The 19,694-nt window shown below is 39.8% G+C and overlaps 1 protein-coding gene across 9 annotated transcripts in view; it reads right to left on the bottom strand.

Annotated features, from left to right (window-relative positions):
• GANC (glucosidase alpha, neutral C) overlaps positions 1–19,694 on the bottom strand; it is a 76,231-nt gene that overhangs the window by 13,209 nt on the left and 43,328 nt on the right. For 6 of the 9 annotated variants that reach the window (XR_005795786.1, XM_040492386.1, XM_040492387.1 and 3 more), the window contains exons 11-19: positions 18,500–18,735; positions 15,219–15,345; positions 13,984–14,063; positions 11,861–12,004; positions 10,458–10,554; positions 6,049–6,150; positions 4,521–4,764; positions 2,795–2,859; positions 895–971 (exon numbers count right to left, since the gene is read on the bottom strand). Coding sequence is in view for 7 of the 9 variants with exons in the window: in XM_040492386.1 (XP_040348320.1) it covers positions 895–971; positions 2,795–2,859; positions 4,521–4,764; positions 6,049–6,150; positions 10,458–10,554; positions 11,861–12,004; positions 13,984–14,063; positions 15,219–15,345; positions 18,500–18,735 (1,172 nt within the window). In the remaining 2 variants the exon portion in view is untranslated. Of the gene's footprint in view, positions 1–894; positions 972–2,794; positions 2,860–4,520; positions 4,765–6,048; positions 6,151–10,457; positions 10,555–11,860; positions 12,005–12,609; positions 12,827–13,983; positions 14,064–15,218; positions 15,346–18,499; positions 18,736–19,694 lie in introns of those variants that run through there. The other 3 variants (XM_040492388.1, XR_005795787.1, XM_040492390.1) reach the window with 3 other exon arrangements.

Below are 19,694 nucleotides of genomic sequence, written 5' to 3'. Positions count from 1 at the left end.
ACCACAAGCCTTGACAGTCCAGGAATATGTTGACATGGACGTCTCACATCAGTTTGGTAACCACACCTCCTCCCCCTGGCTACAAAGGTCTCTGGCGATGTTCCAGTCCTCAAGGACTCTCTCCAGGATTTGTCTCCTCTTTGCTCTCCATTCCATACCTTCTTTACCCGGTCTGGTGCCCCAAGTTTCTGCCCTGCCTCTTCTCCTGGCCCCTTTGCACCATCCATGGTCTGTCTCTGGAGGGTGTTGCTGTTACTGCTTGTGGATCTCTGCTCTGCATCCCATGGGCTAATCCCACCTCTTCCCGTGTCCTGCCTTGGTTCAGTGCCCTGGGCTCCAGAAGTCCAGGGTGCTATTTTATACAGTGATAATAATCAAAGCCAATAACTAATAAAAGAACTGGGAGGCTGGGGGCGGGGGAGGCACAAAGGAAGTCACCATTGTTACTTTTTACCCACTTTGGCAAGTGCCTGGAGACAGCTTTTAGTACCAAAAACTTAGGATTTAGATAGGGCCAGAACCAATGAGCAAAGTCTCTTCTTACTTATGTTTCCCCCCACACACTCATACCTCTTAGTAGACTGAAGATTTCTTCCTACTCAAAGCCTCCATGTGTTAACAAGGAGTCACTTACACAAGTCAAAGCGTGAAGGTAAAGAACCTTCTGACCCTCCCCGGTGTTGTCACCTATTCATCTTTCTCCCCACTCTTTCGTTATGTTTCTTGACCTCTGAGGTCATGATTTACAAGAATCTTGAGTTGCTATAGACATTTGGGCTGTCTTCCCAACTGCATGATGCAGAAATCTATGTCCTAACAGGGGCTAATTCATCAGAGTGAAGGGAGAAGATATGAGACATGTAAGATATGTGGCTGTTTCTCATTTATTCTTACCTCATTTGATCCTGGCAGAAACGCACTGACTATGGTGGCTTTTGGTTCTGTGACTGGATGAACCAATAAAGCACTTCCTGAAAAACAGAGAAGAAATAAAGTTGAACATCATTCTAAGAAGTCTGAAAACATCCTTCTCCTCTGCGTGCTTTTGTCGTTGTAGAGATCACTCAACTATGAACCTGGTGAAAGTACAGACCTTGGTGAACTGAACCAATGATTCATCAGAGAGATGCACTTTGGAGAGGGGACCACTGCTCAAATCGGGGACTGTATTCTTAATTATCACTAATCTATTTATGGCATATTAGGGTAATAGAGAGGGACCCTGCCACAGTCCATCACAGTCTCCTGTGCACAGCTGCTCGTATGCCAGGAGTCTGGAGGAGCTACTGCACTTCTCCAAGTGCGTCACTGTTTTCTGTAAGTGACTTTGAAAACGGTGAGCCTACAACTGTTATCCAGAACTGTGGTCAGCATGGATAGGAGTGTATCAGTGGGGCAGTGGGCAGTTATCATTAGGAAGGCTGGAATTCTTTTTTTTTTTTAAACGTTTATTTATTTTTGAGACAGAGAGAGACAGAGCATGAACAGGGGAGGGTCAGAGAGAGAGGGAGACACAGAATCTGAAACAGGCTCCAGGCTCCGAGCTGTCAGCACAGAGCCCGACGCGGGGCTCGAACTCACGGATCGTGAGATCATGACCTGAGTCGAAGTTGGCCGCTTAACTGACTGAGCCACCCAGGCGCCCCGCTGGAATTCTCTTAAAGGCAATCTGGATTATTAATTTTGTTTTGACCATGGCCCCATATGTATATAAATTTCATCCATTTATGAATTCACTCTTTAATTCTACAAATATTTATTGAGTTCCGGGTGAGTGCCAGGCATTATGCTAGGCTCTGGAGATAGAGTGGCAAATAAGACAGACAATATGCCTATCCTCATGGAGTCTGCAGTCAGTAAAGACAGTTATTAAACAAATAATTACAAATTAGAGTTGGGACAAAAACCAAAAAGGCAAAAGCACAAAACGGAATGAAAGTTATGTAATAAGAGGGACTGACTTTGACTAAATTTAGGTGTAATTGGGTATTAGAAGCAATTCTGGTCAGGGAAATGTTCTCCAAGGAAGTAGCTATTTAAACTGAGACCTAAGAATGATTGGAGAGAGAGCGTGAAGCTTTTTGTGTTTTAGGATTTCCACTCCTTAGAAACAGGATTCACCTTTTGGGCAATTCTCTGTTGAGCATGGTTTCTTGAGTCCTATTTCCAAGATGATAAATGTCCCTATTGTGGATTTGGTGGCCAAACCTTGTTAAAGAAGAGGCCAACAACATCAACAACCCTATTTTGCTTATGAAGTAAGCCCTCTGAGTCTGGTCTACTTCCATTCCCTATAGTGGTATCATAAAGCTTATAAGTGGACCAGAACAAGAACCTGAAATTGCATCCACAAACAGAATAGATTTATATGAAGTTAACAATATGAGAAGTGCAACATGACCACAGAATAGAGCTATCTTTCCATTAATTAATACACTAAAAATATATTTTTTTAATCTTTATTTGTTTTTGAGAGAGAGAGAGAGTGCGAGTGGGGGAGGAACAGAGAGAGGGAGACACAGAATCTGAAGCAGGCTCCAGGCTCCGAGCTGTCAGCACAGAGCCCTACGTGCGGCTCGAACTCACAAACCATGAGATCACGACCCGAGCTGAAGTCAGACGCCCAACCGACTAAGCCACCCAGGCGCCCCAATACACTAAAAATCTTAATGACAGAATTACTTTTTATTTTTTGGCTGTCTTGAGATTAGCGATTTTTTTTTTAGTGCTCTTATACTAGGAAATATAACAAAAACATAATTACAATATATTTATCATAGTGATAAGAACTCACCTAGCATATATTCATCTTCCACACCAAAAGTGTTTAATTCCTCTGGGAACTCTATCCATAGAGGCCTGGGGAAAGAAAAAAAAATTCTTACCTCAACATTACTAAATGTTTTATTACTATTAAATCACTTATATTTTCAGTTTTATAACTACTCAAAGGAAATTGGAAAAAGCCAAAGAGTCAAGACTCTTTTCATGTGATTTAAGATTTTATGAGCAATTGCTAGGATTACTATATATTGTTCTAATGTGAAAGACCTATCTACTCACTGGAACGCTCCAATGAAAGATTGAGAATTCTGGTAAGTACAATTTTTCCTTCCGATTGTTGAGCACTGACTACTCTGAAGGCAGAATCAGAGCTTTGGGCAAGTCCAAATGCCCAACACATTCAGTGTGGAACAAATTAAATGTGTGTAAAACCGTATTTTTATGATGATGTAAAATCTGTGCCATGTTTTCATACTGTCACTGCCTTTTGTGCATCCTTAATTATTACCTATATTAAATGAAAAGAACTGGTTTTACTTGTTTTCATGCTGGCAACATTTTTGGAGGGTTGAGAAACAGCTGTGTGGTTTTGTTTTTTTCTTTTTTTTTTTTTTTAATTTTTTTTCCAACGTTTATTTATTTTTGGGACAGAGAGAGACAGAGCATGAATGGGGGAGGGGCAGAGAGAGAGGGTGACACAGAATCGGAAACAGGCTCCAGGCTCTGAGCCATCAGCCCAGAGCCTGACGCGGGGCTCGAACTCCCGGACCGCGAGATCGTGACCTGGCTGAAGTCGGACGCTTAACCGACTGCGCCACCCAGGCGCCCCTTGTTTTTTTATTCTTTTACACAACTATCTAGGAGGCCTTTGGGCTTATAAAGATAAAATCTTCAACATCTGTGTATCTGGATATCAGCTTAATGGTTCTAATGCTTTTTGCAACCTCATGAGTAAAGGATATTTTTTTAGTAAGATAAATTTATTTTTAGTTTATTCACTAGCCTTTGTAATAACAGATCCTTTTCCTACTGAATAGTAACAAAGCAGTAGTCTTTCCTTCTGGCTGATGTCTAGCATTACCAGGGAAACTTCTAACAAATACAGATCCTGAGATCTACCCAAGGAGATTCCTGGCAGGTCTGGAGGTATGGCCTTGAAATCTATAGTTTTAAAAAGCTCTCCCCCCCCCCCAGGTGATTCTGATCTGAGCCAGGTTTAGGAAGTGCTGATCTGGAAGCCTTGGTGTACTATGTGTGTCTCTGTATCATTCAGTAACCTAGAAAGTAGGTTTTTCACATCTTGCCTCCAAAATAGAATCAGAATATAATTTATACGCCAGGAAAAAATGTTCACCTCCAACTTGGAATGGTTTAGCCCTAAGAGTAAGACAGACTCCAAGACCAGCAGAGTAAGTTGCTCTTCATGAGAGGATGCTTGTGGGTTAAAACCATGAATTCAGTTATAGTCACTTCCTTTTTCTTTGAAAAAAATCTATATTTCTGTCTTCTAGCAAATATTAACACTTGAATTACAAAGTAGCAGGGGATCTGGCTTTTCTTTGACCTCAACTCCTTGACCCTGCTCACAGTGGGTGCTCAATAATCTGATTGACAGCTGATTAAACACATGGCTTTTCTCTTGAAATCACTGTGTAATTACTGAGTTCCCCAATGGCTAGGGGATTTTTCTGGTGTAGATTGGGTGCTGGGGCCCCCAACTGGTGAAGCCTATTTACCTCATGACGGGTTCGGCAGCCACATGTGCCCGGTAGAACAGAAAATACCAATAGGGCAGGAGGGTGTAGCGCTGTCTGATGGCTTCTCGGATGAGCCGGGTGTGTTCCTCCCCAAAGAGCCATGGCTCCCGCCGCTTGGTGTTCATGGTAGCGTGGCCCCGGAAGAAGGGCTGGTAGGCTCCGGCCTGGTACCAACGCACTAGCAGCTCTGCTTCTGGATTCCCAATGAAGCCACCTACGTCAGCTGGTTAGGCAAAGAAAGGCCAAGTGAGGCAACCGGACTTCTAACAAATACTGCACACCGGTAAAATGAGGGCTTGAAGACGGACGGGATAAATGTGCTGTATGTACACTCAAAATGACAGGATAAAACTGTGGCCTGAAATTAGGGAGCACGTATTTAAAAACTCAGCCTGTTTGGGGAGCTGACAATATTCTCTTCGAATACTCTTTTCTTGTCCAAAGGTCAGAGGTTTTGCCGCAAGATTAACATTTCTGTTATGTTCCCAAACCCAGAAATTGCAAAATGTCGACCTGTCTCAATAAGTATGTTCAGGGCCGGGGTAAGGATGTTGGCAACTGATTTCCTTTTGAAAGCAACAGCTGAAAGCAAGATAAAAATTACTGATCTAAAAAACAGACAATCAGAATTAGAGACTTAGGGAGAATGTGATGCTTGGTCCTTAAGGAGGATACATATTTCTTGTCTGTGGACCAATACCATAAGAAACACATCTGTTAAAATGTGTGTGACATTAAGTTGCTTCTATTCCTACAGAAAACAAGGAGCAGCTGGAGCTAGTCTTGCCGAGCACCTTCCATACTGGGATTTCTCATCCACAGACAATTACTAGGATTTAGGGAAAGCAACCCATCAGGGAATCGTATTTTAACTAAATTTATCTTTCCCAAGAGCATATCTTTTTTTTTTTTAAACAGTTAAAATGTGTCACACCATTTTAAACCTGCTGAGTAAAAAAGGATTTCTGTAAGGCTTATCTCTGATTTGCTAAATTCTTTGTACTTCTCTCCATTTTTCTCACTTTGATGAAAAGGTATGTTTCAGAAAAACTCAGTTATCAAGAGCATCTAAGGAGGAATCAGAGAAAGAGGGAAAAAAGCACTCGGGCTCTCTGATGACTTAAAAAAAATTTTTTTTTTAATGTTTACTTATTTTTGAGAGAGAGAGAGAGAGCACGAGCAGGGGCAGAGAAGGTTCCAGTCTCCATGTTCTCGCTGATGCAGGGCTCAAACTCACAAACTGGGAGATCATGACCTGAGCTGAAGTTGGATGCTTAACCAGCTGAGCCACCCAGGCACTCTGGGCTCTCTGATGACTTTATTTCATGCCCTCACTTCAGACGAGACACAAACAGCTTGGAAGTATCCCTTCAATTTCCTCATTTTCTTTTTTCCACAGTTATCCCTCCCAAAGCAGATAATGAGAAGGCATTTGTGACCAGCTTGGATGGAGAAACACCCTAGTTTTTTATTTTCTCTCACTTCAAGCTTGTGGATATCATCATACCTCCACAAAAAGGGATCCCAGTAATGCTGAGGGTGAGTAACATAGGGATAGAAATTTTCAGGTAGCTCCATTCTGCCGTGTTGTCGCCTGTCCACACAGCACCTTTGATCACCAGTAACAAGGTATGAAAAAAAAATCACAAATCAGCTCATGCACTCAATTTCATAGATTCTTTATTTGAAATAGACAAATTAATATAAAGGAAAACATTTCTTTCTTACCTTAAAATATACAAAATCTGGTTTCTACAACGAAAATATATTGATTTTCTAATGTGAAAAAGTTCTTAAAATCCACAAAACATTTTGTAAAAATATTCTGAAATGGCACTTATTTTTGAAGTATAACTCAAGTCTGATTTTAGGAGAAACATGAAAAAAATCATCTTTACTGAAATATAATTTGCATATAATAAATGTACCTATTTTAAGTGAAGAGTCTGAGCTCAAAAACCTGTAACTGTCACCACAAGCAGGGTACAGAAACAGTGTAAATGATCACTGGGCTTCTTTGCAGTCATTAACCTTCCACTTTACCTAACAATTGATCTGATTTCTATATCTTCTCTAGAATTTTATATAAATGGAAACATATACTATTTTGTGTTATAGCTTTTTTCACTCAGCATAATGTTATAGTTTATTCCTTTTTATTTGCTGAATAGTTTTGTATAGCATGGATCTATCACAAGTTTAGCCACTCATCTATTGATGGACATTTGGATTCTTTGCAAGTTTTGGCTATTGTGAATGAAGCGGCTATAAACATTTGTGTCCCAATCACATGCCATATGTTTTCATTTCTCTTGGGTAGCTATCTGGGAGTGGAATTGCTAGGTCTGTGTTCAGTGTATGTTGCATACTTTAAGAAAACTTCGAACCATTTGGCATAGTGGTTGTACTACTTTTACGTTATTAATACATGACAATTTCAGTTGCTCTACATTCTTGGCAACACTTGGTAGTGTGTCTTTAAAAATTTTTTTTAATTAGAATTGTTTTAAAATTAATTTATTTAGAGAGACAGGGAGAGTGAGTGGGGGAGGAGCAGAGAGAGGGAAAGAGAGAGAGACAGAGACAGGGAGAATCCCAAGCAGACTACACTCTCAGTGTGGAGCCCGACGTGGGGCTCCAACTAAAAAACCACGAGATCATGGCCCCAGTCGAAAACAGGAGTTGAACGTTTAACTGAGGCACCTGGTAATGTGTCTTTTTAATTACAGCTGCTGTAATGGATGTGTAGTGGTGTCTCTCTGTGGTTTTAATTTGTATTTCTCTAAAGACTAATGATTTTGAGCATCTTTTCATGTATTTATGGATCATTTATATGTTTTCTTTTGTAAAGTGTCTATTCAAATCTTTTGCTATTTTTAAAAGTACATGTCTTTTTATTATTGATTGATTAAACAAAATTTTTTTTTAATGTTTATTTTTGAGAGAGAAAGAGAGAGCACGAGCAGGGGAGGGACAGAGAGAGAGGGAGACACAGAATCTGGCGCAGGCTCCAGGCTATGAGCTGTCAGCACAGAGCCCAATGTGGGATTCAAACTCACAAACTGTGAGATCATGAACTGAGCTGAAGTCGAAGCTTACCTACTAAGCCACCCAGGCATCTCTGACTTTCATTTTCTTAATATCTTTGAAAGGGTAGAAGTTTTCAATTTTGATAAAGTCTGACTTAGCATTTTTTTCCTTTTATAGTTCATGCTTTCTGTGTTCCATCCAATAAATCTTGTTTACCTCAAAGTCACAAAGAGTTTTTATGTTTCCTTTTAGAAGTTTTTGTTTTATCTTTTATAGTTAAGGTCTATATTCCATTTTGAATTAATTTTTGTGTATGGTAAGAGGTAAGGGTCAAGGTTCTTTCCTTCCCCCACCTCCATACCCAGTGTTGTGACACCATTTATTGAAAAACTCCTCTTTCCATTGAATTGCCTTGGCAACTCTGTTCCTATTTAATTAATTAATCATATGGGTGTTGGACTCTTTCTGGATTCTTTATTCCGTTCCATTGATTTTTATGCCTATTCCTACACCCCCTCTCAAAAAAGCCACTCTATAATTTAAGAGGAGTGGTACAGACTGTATAAGGGAGGCATAATAACAGTAGCAAGGACAATAGTTAACATTTATCAAGGTCTGATGGAGGCAGGTGATACTATTTGGCTTGTAGTAGCTCACTGAATCATCACAACATTATCAGGTAAACACTAGTTAACTTCATTTTACAGATGAAGGAAATATGGCCAACAGTGGATTAAAATACATAGTTACTAAGTGATAGAGGCAGGATTTGAGCCCAGGGAGTGTGACTTTAAAGCCACTGCTCTTGATCATTGTAGAGTTGATAAGACATTGTGAAGATAAATTATATACCACTAAAGAGATTCATTCACACAAGAAAAAAAAATCTTACTTTACTAAATCTAAATTAGTCCTGAGGCATTTTTGTCTATCTTCTATCAAAATAGTTCTGAAAGCTATTTTTGTTTTAATCTTCCACAGAAATTTTAGGTTGTCCTATGGCCAGTGAAGAAAAATATTTTCAAGGGACTGATTTTTTTTTTTTTCAAGGTACTCTAGTAATTTCTCCTTGACTTCAAATGAAACAAAATGATTGTGAAATCAACATGGTGGCATTCTGGTCAAGAGAGAAAGTTCCTGTAAGCATGCAGATATTTTCATGTGTCATATGGTTGTTTAGTCAGAAGTGAGCTCTGGCTATTGGTCTAAGCAGAAAACTTAATACAGTAGTGTTCTCTGTAATGCCTCACTTGCTACACTTTGGGGAGGGCTGATAGTTTCACAGAGTATTGAAGACTAGGCAGTAGGCTGATATTTAAGAGATTGGAGATTACTTAGTATTCATATCTTTTATCTCTTTTTAACTGCTACCTATTAGTATTTTCATTTTCTTATTAGTATTTTCATAAAATTTACTTTTTAGGGGCACCTGGGAGGCTCAGTCGGTTAAGTGTCTGACTTTGGCTCAGGTCATGATCTTGCAGTCTGAGAGTTTGAAGCCCGAGTTGGGCTCTATGCTGCCAGCTCAAAGTCTGGAACCTGCTTTGGATTTTGTCTCCCTCTCTCTCTGCTCTTCCCCTGCTTGGGCTCTGTCTGTCTCTCTCTCTCTCTCTAAAAAATAAAATCCACATTAAGAAATTAAAAAAAAATACTTGACTTAAAAAAATGTTTATTTATTTTGATAGAGAGCATGCATGAGAGTGGGGAAGGGGCAGGGTGAGAGGGAGAGAGAGAATCCCAAGAGGGAGAGAGAGAGAATCTGTCAGCTCAGAACCTGATGCGGGGCTTGAACTCATGAACTGTGCTATCATGACCTTAGCCAAAACCAAAAATGGGACGCTCAACCGAGCCAACTAGGCACCCCAATACTTGACATTTTTTAGTGATTAAAAATGATTCTTGTAGAGAATTTGGAAAATAGAGATAGGTAAAAAGAAGAAAATTTAAAAATCACTCATAATCACCAAGGTACTAAACTTATTGATTTAGATTGCTATCTCTATTTTTTAAACAAAATTGTGATAATACACTGTAACAACATTTAAACATTCTGGTCCCCCCCCCCCTTATCATGATGTCACAAACATTTGCTCATGCAATTAAGAGGTACCATTTTAAATAGCCTTATGATAGTCTATCATATGGATATATCATGCTTTTATAAATATTCCCTTATTTGGATTTTCTTTCTTTTTCTGTTTCAAGGACTAACGCTATGGTGAGCATCTATGTGCATGAATCTTTGCCTGAGATAACAATATTGTGGCCTTTTCCAGAGTACCACAGGGGCTGGTTTTCAGGGCTGGCGGAGGAGGCCTAATAATGTGTATGATACAGTAAAGGCTGGACTCTTCAGACTAGAACCTAAGCTCTTAGTTATTTATGCAAGGCCAGGGGACTTAAAATAGCCTTCCTGCTGGAACGTGGTTAAGTTGAATTAGATCTGCATTAGCTAGTAAACTGAATCCAGTTATAGATGACCTGACCACAAGCAACAGCCAGGTCTATTTTAAGCCATATTACTAAGTGGAACAGGTGGTTGAAGGAATGTGTAAGGAGTAGATTTCCCCTGGTTTAGATAAATCAAATAGACAGAATCAGAGATGACCATCCCAGCAAACTGAGATACTCTGAAGTCATTCTCCCAGCAACTAAGTGGCCATTTCTTCAGTGGGAAACAAGTAACTAAACTTTATTAAAATTGAGTTACTTTGTGTCACAGGACAAAAGGCATACTTCCGGGAACGTCACTTGCTACAATCCTAGGCCTGCAGAAGGGCCACTGGAAAAAAAGGCATCAACACAGTAGCACCATATACCATACAAAAAAAAAAAAAAGTTTGCAAATTTATGTTTTTAAGTCTGATCATATGAACCATGCCTTACCATACTTTTGTGATCCGGCAAAGAAAGAACGTGTAAGAACAAAGGGTCTCTCCTTTCCTTTAGATCGCTGTATCAGTCCTTCTGCAGTAGCCATTTGCTACAAAGGCAAAGGAGAAAACTTTCAAAGGGATGATTAGATTAGAGCATTGTGCAAACATCCTAATAAGCTATTAGACATGCAAAAGTAAATAGGTGGGAATATAAATGGAAAATATTAAAATAAATCTATCAAATAATTTTCATAATGCAATAAAACTACTCTAAATTCCCATATTAAGAGTGGAAGATTTTCTTTGATTAAAATAGCAATGGAATAATAGTAAATAATAAGATAGAATTATTCAGTGCTTACTATTGTTAGGCATTTTATAAGATTTTCTCTTATAATCTACAGAACACCCTCTGAGACAGAGCATTTTCAATGATGGAAAAAAATGAGATTCAAAGAGGTTGTTAAGTGACTGGCCCTGGCCAACATAAGAAAATTCTCTAAAGTAGTTTTCAGTTATAGCAAGAGGCTTTTAAAGAAGTAAACACATAATCTGAACTGTGCTATATATAGACAGCAACTCCCACTAGAAAATATCAATTGATGGGAGAGCCATAGGAACACAGGATGAAAATAACAAAGAACTACGGATATCAGTAGGGGCAAATGACTGACATATGTTTTGGATGTGATTGGCAAATGGAAGACAATTCTACCACCTTCTAATGAAAAGGCTAAGTAGTTAATTAAGGCTTTCTGCATTTAAAGACTTACTGAAATTGTATATCTATGTTCTAAATCTTGTTCCCCTGGTATGAATATAAGATTTATGAAATTTTAAAACATTTGTTTTAATTGTCTTTGTTTATGTATTTACACATTGCCTACCCTACTTCAAAAAAAAGTCTTTAAGTATTTTTTTTTTTATTAAAAAAATTTTTTTTTCAACGTTTATTTATTTTTGGGACAGAGAGAGACAGAGCATGAACGGGGGAGGGGCAGAGAGAGAGGGAGACACAGAATCGGAAACAGGCTCCAGGCTCTGAGCCATCAGCCCAGAGCCCGACGCGGGGCTCGAACTCACGGACCGTGAGATCTTGACCTGGCTGAAGTCGCACGCTTAACCGACTGCGCCACCCAGGCGCCCCAAAAGTCTTTAAGTATTCAATGTCATTTACTAATGACTCCTGCCAAAGAAGATGTTTCTATGTTATTGTTAATCTCATATATCTATAATTCATCAAGTTTATTATAGAAAGAAAGGTGCAAAGGGAGAAATAGTAAGTCCTTTATTGGCTACAACTTGATAAGACCCACAAAGAGAAATGAACAATATAATATGGCTATTACAAATGACTTTCAACCCAAAAGTCAGGGCATTTGGGTCCAGGTGACTTCTCTATGGATGTCTTACCTGATAAAAACCATAGATGTTGTGAAGTTCCCTGTGCTCCCAATTGCCATGATGAATGGCATTCTTCTGCATGGTTAGCTCTGGTCCTCTAAAGACAGAGGGCTCATTCATGTCGTTCCATATGTAGAGGATGTCAGTAGATCCCTAAGAAGTAAATTTCTTCCTCAGCCATGATAATACTCCTATAGTGATGATGTTAATATGATAGCCACCCTATTCCTCTTTCATACTCGATTTAATTATTTATTGTGTTTATTATCTATGCTCTGTCTTCTGTTCCAATGCTACAATAAATGGTCCACAAGGTGGGGAATTTTATCAGTCTTGCTCATAAACACCTGGAACAGTACCTGAACCACAAAAGGTTCCCAATAAGTATTTGCTGATAAATGAAAGAATACTGTGCTGTATTGTATATGAAATACTGCCCAGCAAGTACACTTCAACACCTACCCTGGAGAACCCCTATAGGAAAGGTTGTGTGAGTGTTCAAGGTTAGGTCCTATAACATCCATTATCTGCTGCAACCTTTTTTTAAAAAAATAAGCTCCATGCCCAGCATGGAGCCCAATGCAGGGCTCAAACTCATGACCCTGAGATCAAGACCTGAGCCGAGATCAAGAGTCAGACACTTAACTGACTGAGCCACCCAGGCACCCCAAAAACTCTTAACTAAGGGCATTTATAGCTGTCCATGATAAGATTCTGCCTTCCCTCTAATACTCTGCAAGATTTGAAAGGTAAAATACCTGTTTGGTAGCATGGTCTAGAGTTTGTGTTCTGCATAGAATTGTTCAATTTAGGGTGGGAAGGGGCTTTTGAGTCATCTAGTCACCATGGTGTTGAAATCCCTTTTATAGAATCCTGGTCTCTCAGCACTTGACTCATAGCTACAATGACAGGGAGTCCTTCAGGCAGCTCATTCCATTGCTTTCTAAATGTCCTGCTCCTTGTAACATCCAGGCCCTGTAAAAGCCCAAATGTTCATCGACTGATGAATGGATAAAGAAGAGTTCAGGAAAATAGAACTTAGTGATTCATCACTTAACATATAACACCCAGGGCTCATCCCAACAAATTCTATTTTCCTGAAATCATTATTACACTATATGTAAACTAACTCGAATTTAAATTGAAAAAAAAAAATTAGAGTTTAGTAGTTAAGATTTGGGCTTGGGAGACAAACAGACTTCAAATCTTAGGTCTACCACTTACTAAGATGAGCGAACTTAGTGGGGTTTTAAACTTGTCCATATTGTCAGTTTCCTCATCTGTGGGATTAGAATTCATTATAGTTTCAACCTCAGAGGTTACTCTGAAGATGAAATGGTAAAATGTACATAAAGTGCTTAGCACAGTGCTTGGCACACAGCAATACTCAATTTATGCTAAACATCATTATTATCATCCTCATAATGGGTTGAAAACTGTTTTCTAGAAGTGGCCTCTCCAGTTCTTTCTTCTAGTTTTTGACATATTTCTTTTTTTATATATTTTATCTATATTTATAATATTTTAAGAATTGATTTATTATTACACCTCTTTAAAAATTTCAATTCTTATCACACCTTTTGTTTTTTTTAATGTTTATTTATTTTCAAGAGAGAGAAAGAGACAGCATGAGCAAGGAGGGGCAGAGAGAGAGGGGGACAGAGGATCCAAAGTGGGCTCTGCGTGACAGCAGTGAGCCTGATGTGGGGCTCAAACTCATGAACCACGAGATCATGACCTGAGCAGAAGTCGGACGCTTAACTGACCGAGCCACCCAGGCGCCCCTATAATTTGCAAGATATTCTCACATATATCATTATCATCATCTTTAAATAAGCTATATAATATTGTTTTATGTGAAATTTATATAGTAATTTTAACATATTATTAAGTACTTTGATATGTCACAGAGTCTATTATAATGGAAGTAGAAATCACAGCTTTTGTGCACTTGGTAATATATATGGCACCTCTCCTTGCACCATCAAAGTCTGTAATGTGGTTGCCTTCCTTGCATTTTCATCCCAGGATTACTTATCAAGAGCTACTCAATGAAGCACTCTATTCAATCATGTTTTTCCTTCTTTCATCCTCCCAAGTCACTAGGAAAGAGCAAAAGAATAAAAACAAACCTGATAGGCAGAGAAAGTGAAAAGACTTGAATACCACTCTCTGACCTTGGGATTGGTGAAATCCAGATAAGAGGAGAGACCTGTAGAGGCAGAAGAGTAGACAGACTGTGAGAAACAGTGGTCCTCATGGTTAGATATGTTGTAGAGAAGATGTCAAAGTTGGGTAATCACTGGGCACCCTAAATGTAAGGTAGTTGATACAGAGGTGCAGTCTGTCAAGAAGTGCACGAAGGCATTGCTGGACTCCAATGATAATCTGGACTAGACTTTCCAACCGGAGAGGCCCAGGGGAATGCCAATGAACAAGCATCCAGACGGAGCCTGTCCCTCACTGATGGCCCAGGATAGCCCAAGTAATCATGGCAAATAATCTGGAGTGACCCTTCTGTTCTTAAAGAGAACAAAGAAGTGTTCATGAGTGGTATAAGGGTGGGCAGGGGGAGGCGGGGGGAAGGATGCATGGGGTTTCTCTGCAGTACTTGGATTTGTGATGGAGTGCCAGGAGAGGATAGAGTGGTGATTCCTTTTTGTCCTCGAGGTTCTACCAAGGCTTTAAATTAATACCTTCTGAAATAAAGCATCCAGAGTTGCTGGAGGCAGCTGAGGTCACTCATGGGAGTCTGAGAAGTCAAAACTATGGCCTAACAAGGCGAAAAAGATTGACAGGGAAAGACTCTAGGCCACTTGTTCTTTTTTTTTCTCCTCTGCTTTTCTCATCCCTTGGCTTTTTACTTTCATTTGCTTAGAGTACTATTAAGGCTTCCCTGTTTTGTTTTGTTTTTTTCATTCATTCATTGACTGAGAAATGTATACAGAGGACACTGTACCAGATGTTATGGAAGATACAAAAGGATCTTTTGATTCAAAAGAAAACTTTTTTTTTTTTTTTAATTTTTTTTTTCAACGTTTATTTATTTTTGGGACAGAGAGAGACAGAGCATGAACGGGGGAGGGGCAGAGAGAGAGGGAGACACAGAATCAGAAACAGGCTCCAGGCTCCGAGCCATCAGCCCAGAGCCTGACGCGGGGCTCAAACTCACGGACCGCGAGATCGTGACCTGGCTGAAGTCGGACGCTTAACCGACTGCGCCACCCAGGCGCCCCAAGAAAACTTTCTTAAAGGTGCTTACGCTGTGGCAAAAGACATCCATAAGAAATGAGGGTGATGGCCACGCAATCTTTATTAACTGGGACTAAACAAGTGGAAATAATAAGTATATAAAGTGCTATCTTACCAGGCCAGCATACCCCTTCAAAGTCTCCTCCTTCGTGATTCCTCACAAAGAAGCCCTGTTCTTTGGCCTCAGCATACACTGAGTAGTCAGGATCAATCTTGATGTGGGGGTCACTGATGACCACAAGCTGTCAGGACATAGAGGTTTGACGAGCTCATCAGTTTCACAGGAGTTAGATGTTGGTTTTTATACTTTTCATCATAGTTTTGGGGTTCAAACTTTACTCAGAAATAACTACTAGTATTGAAATATTTAAGATACTGGTAAAACCCAGTAACTTTTCATGCTTATGGAAATATAATTAGTATCAAAACTAGGCCAGTGCTCTTCCATAATTATTGCTTCCCAACCAATACGTGTTCTCAAAATAGCAGTTACTAAGCTTCTGTCTGAGGTGCTGGGTGCTATACATAGAGGATTAAGTCGTCCCTGCTCCCTAGACATCTAGAAGTTAACATTGACAAAAGCAAACATGAAAGAAAACAAGAGAATAGCGTGTTAAAAACAAAAAAGCCCAAACCCAATGGTACAGGTATAGTTAGGAAGGAGGTTTGAGAAGAGCTGTCATCACAACTCTGTGTCTCTAGGATCTCTCTACCTTTCTAATACCATCACCTCCTACTCCAGGGCATCAAAACCCTTTATTTGTCTAGGACAACCTTGTCACCACCCTTCCTCAAATCTATTCAAATCTATTCTGCAAACTGAAGTTTAATTTTCCATTGCTCAAAAACTTTAAAGCACTTTTAATTGTAGTAAAATACACATAACATAAAATTTACCGTCTTAACCAATTTTAAGGGTACAAGTACATACACAGAGTTGTGCAATGTCCAGAATGTCTTGTAAAACTGAAACTCCATACCCATTAAAAACAACTAATTCCCTCCTCTGTCCAGCCTTGGGCAACAACTGCCATTATTCTTTCCGTCTCTATGATTTTGACTGCTGTAGGTATTACAGATTGATGAAATCATACAGTATTCATCTTTTTTGTGACTGCCTTATATCACTTGGCATTGTGTCTGCAAGGTTCATCCATGTTGTAGCTTGTGACGGGATCTCTTCTTTTTTAAGGCTGAATAATATTCCATTGTATGTATTTACCGCATTTTGTTTACCCAGTCATCTGCTGATGGACACTTGGATTGCTTCCACTTTCAGTTATTGTGAATAGTGCTGATATGAATATGGGCATATAAATTTCTGCTCAAGTACCTGCTTTCAATTCCTTTGAGTATATACCCATAAGTGGGTTTTGTGGATCATATGGTAATTGTATTTTTAACTTTTTGAGGAATTGCCAAACTGTTTTCTGTAGTGGTTGCAACACTTTACATTTATTTTCCACTATCAGTGTTTCTATTTCTGTACCTCCTTACTTGCTACTTTCTGTTTGTTCATAGTAGCCATCCTAACGATATAAGGCAGTATCTCATTGTGGTTCTGTTTGCATTTTCCTAATGACTGGTGATGTTAAGCATCTTTTCACGTGCTTGTTGACTATTTGTATATCTTTGAAGAAATGTCTATTAAGTCCTTTTTCCAATTTTTAATTGGGTTGTTTGTTTTTTGTTTGTTGAGTGGTAGGTGTTCTTCACATATTCTTCATACTAACCTCTTATTCAAAAACTTTTAATGTCTCCAAATGTATACAAAGCAGCCTACAATAAGGTCACATTCCCTACTACTTAAACCTTGCACATGCCTTTTCTTGCACATGGTTTTCTTGCCAAACCAACCTGTGTACTGTTTTCCAAACACCACTGGGTGCTTCAGCCTCTGGCTGCACTGCTTCCTCCCCTTTTCTCAGCTAGTTAGAGAGTCATCCTTCAGGGCTCATCTAAAATGCACAAAGCCCAGCTTGAATCTAGCTGGATGCAATCTTCTCTCTCTCTTAGTCCCCTCCTGACCTTGATCTTTCTTTGGCTGTTACATTATTGCCCTACATTGTGGTTGTTGTATACTTGTCTTTCCCCCAACTCACTGCAAGACCCCAAGGAGCTCATCTTTGCATTCCCTTCAGCTGTAGCACGGTATTTTGAACATCTGATGGCTTCAATAAATAGTTGCTTAGAATAACATGGGTTCTGGAGTCAGGCAAATCAGAGTTCAGATTCTTGCCCTACTACTTATTTATTATGTGCCTTTGTGCAAAATACAAAACTAAGCCTCGGTTTCTTCACCTGAAAAATGGGCTAACAAGATCTACCTCATAATTTTGTGATGACTGGATAGAATACTGTGTTCTATAAAATTCTGTGGCCAATAGTAAGTGCTTGCCAAATGGTAGCTATTTATTAACTTGGAAATTAGGAGTTAATATGATTGGCTGCGGTCACCTGTGAAAGGCCTGGGGCTCAAAGGAATGGATTGAAAAGACAACTTTAATCTCAAGGAGAGGGACTGCAGGGATCCATTTATATGAAACATCTAGGGTTCTCCCCCTTTTCCTCTCTCAATTTTTTCCTCTCCCTCCTTCTATTCATTATTGCTGTTACCACCACCACACCTGTATTACATACTTTCCAGTGTCTTTTTTCCCCTCTCCATTTTCTATTTTAGTTCTTCCTTTGGCCAATTGATAGGTGGAGTCCATCAGGGAAGCATGCAGAAAAAATGGTATGATGAAGAATATGACTCCATTTTTGATGGACTGTTAAGAGCTTTCTAGCCCCACCACTCCCCCTTACCCTTCTGCCCACATCTGACAAAGAAAGCCCTAATGCTCCCTCCTTGGGCGCCAGCAGGAAGTTCAAACCACACAAGCCCTGAGCATGCATAGGAATCCTCACCCCAGTCCAAACCTCCAAGCACCACAAAAGCTGAGATGTCTTCATTCCCAGCTCTCTCAAGACATCTTGAGAGCAGCCTGGGAGCCAGCCCTGCTCCCTCAAGAATGCCTAAGTGACTAATCAATCTTTTCAGACCCTCTTGGTGTCAGTGTGATGTCCCCAATCTCGAGATTGATGTTGACATCAGAACCAAATCATGCTTTTGGGGTATCTATCAAATCACTACAGGATGGCCACAACAAATGAGACTGAATTCTAGGCCCCTTTGTCCTGCAGGGACCTCGACACCTAAGGCAGGGACGGATGGTGTGACCATCTTTCCATCATTGCTTTCCTGTTATCACAGTTACAATTACATTTGAAGGTACAATTTTCATGGCCATTTTTTATCAGATGGCTCTTCTCCACTAATGTGCCAATGCAAGTTTTAAATAATAAAAAAAATGCTTTGTAATGAAAAGGTTTCAAAGCGTCAGCTTATTTTACCTTACGTTTTTTGTTTCTGAGCAGCTCTTGCATCCTTTTGGGATTTGGGAATCTTTTCTTGTCCCAGGTGAAGTACCTTTTGCCCTCGGTATGCTCTATGTCCAGCCACATGACATCATAAGGAATGTCATGCTCATCAAATCCTGCATCCACTGCTTTTACATCCTGCTCATCCTCATAGTTCCAGCGGCACTGATGGTACCCCAGAGAGAAGAGAGGGGGCATGGCTTGTGTGCCTGAAAGTGGAAGATGACAACTGAGCCAGCTACCACCACAATGATAATTACACATTTGATAAACATGTCCTAAATGTCTACAGGGTCTAAGCACTGAGCTTGGTACTTAGAATATCAAGGAGAAGAGAACACTGTCTTCACCCTCAAGAAAGTGATAATTTGGCTGATGAGGCAGGTACGTAAATTAACTGTTCTGCTTAGAGGTGTAACTGCTATGTTAAAGGTATCAGCCTAGTATTATGGGAATACAGAGGAGTTAATACTGCCTGCAGTAAAATGTGGAGACTTGAAAGGCTAGGGGCGCCTGGGTGGCTCAGTGAGTTGAATGTCCGACTTTGGCTCAGGTCATGATCTCACGGTTTGTGAGTTTGAGCCCCGTGTCAGGCTCTGTGTTGACAGCACGGAGCCTGGAGCCTGCTTCAGATTTTGTGTCTCCCTTGCTCTCTGCCCCTCCCCTGTTTGCTCTCTGTGTCTCTCTCAAAAATAAATAAATGTTTACAAAAAAAAAAGGCCTCACAGAGGTAGTAACACTTGGTTTTGGACCTTGAAGAGTAAGTAGGAGGAATCTACCAGAGAGAATGCATAGAGCATTGAGGCACAGGGAATGGAAAAGACAAAGAGGCAGAGGAGTGCATGATAAGCTTACGGAAAAATAAATAATCCAGGGTGGTTACATTGTGAGAGAGACCAGTAGAAGACGAAACTGGAGAGGGTCAGTTTGTAAGGGTCCCTGTAGTTCAGGCTAGGAATGCTAAATCTTCTTATGGGAAGTCATCAAAAGTTTGGCAAGATGTGATCTTAGCATACCTATGTTTTAGAAAAATTAGGGAGCAGTGTTGAGACTGACTAAAAGGGAAGGGGATTAAAGGCAGGAAAAACTATCAATTGCTATCAAAACATTTACTGATAACATGGCAGACTTCTGGTCAACCACTTGCATTTCTCTTTTCCCTCCTAAA

The sequence above is a fragment of the Herpailurus yagouaroundi genome, unplaced genomic scaffold, assembly GCF_014898765.1.
Source record: "Herpailurus yagouaroundi ecotype Mexico unplaced genomic scaffold, PumYag 184, whole genome shotgun sequence".
In the NCBI taxonomy this organism is placed as follows: Eukaryota; Metazoa; Chordata; class Mammalia; order Carnivora; family Felidae; genus Herpailurus; species Herpailurus yagouaroundi.
Note: the sequence above shows the minus strand (reverse complement) of the source record. Positions and strands in the feature narration are given on the sequence as shown.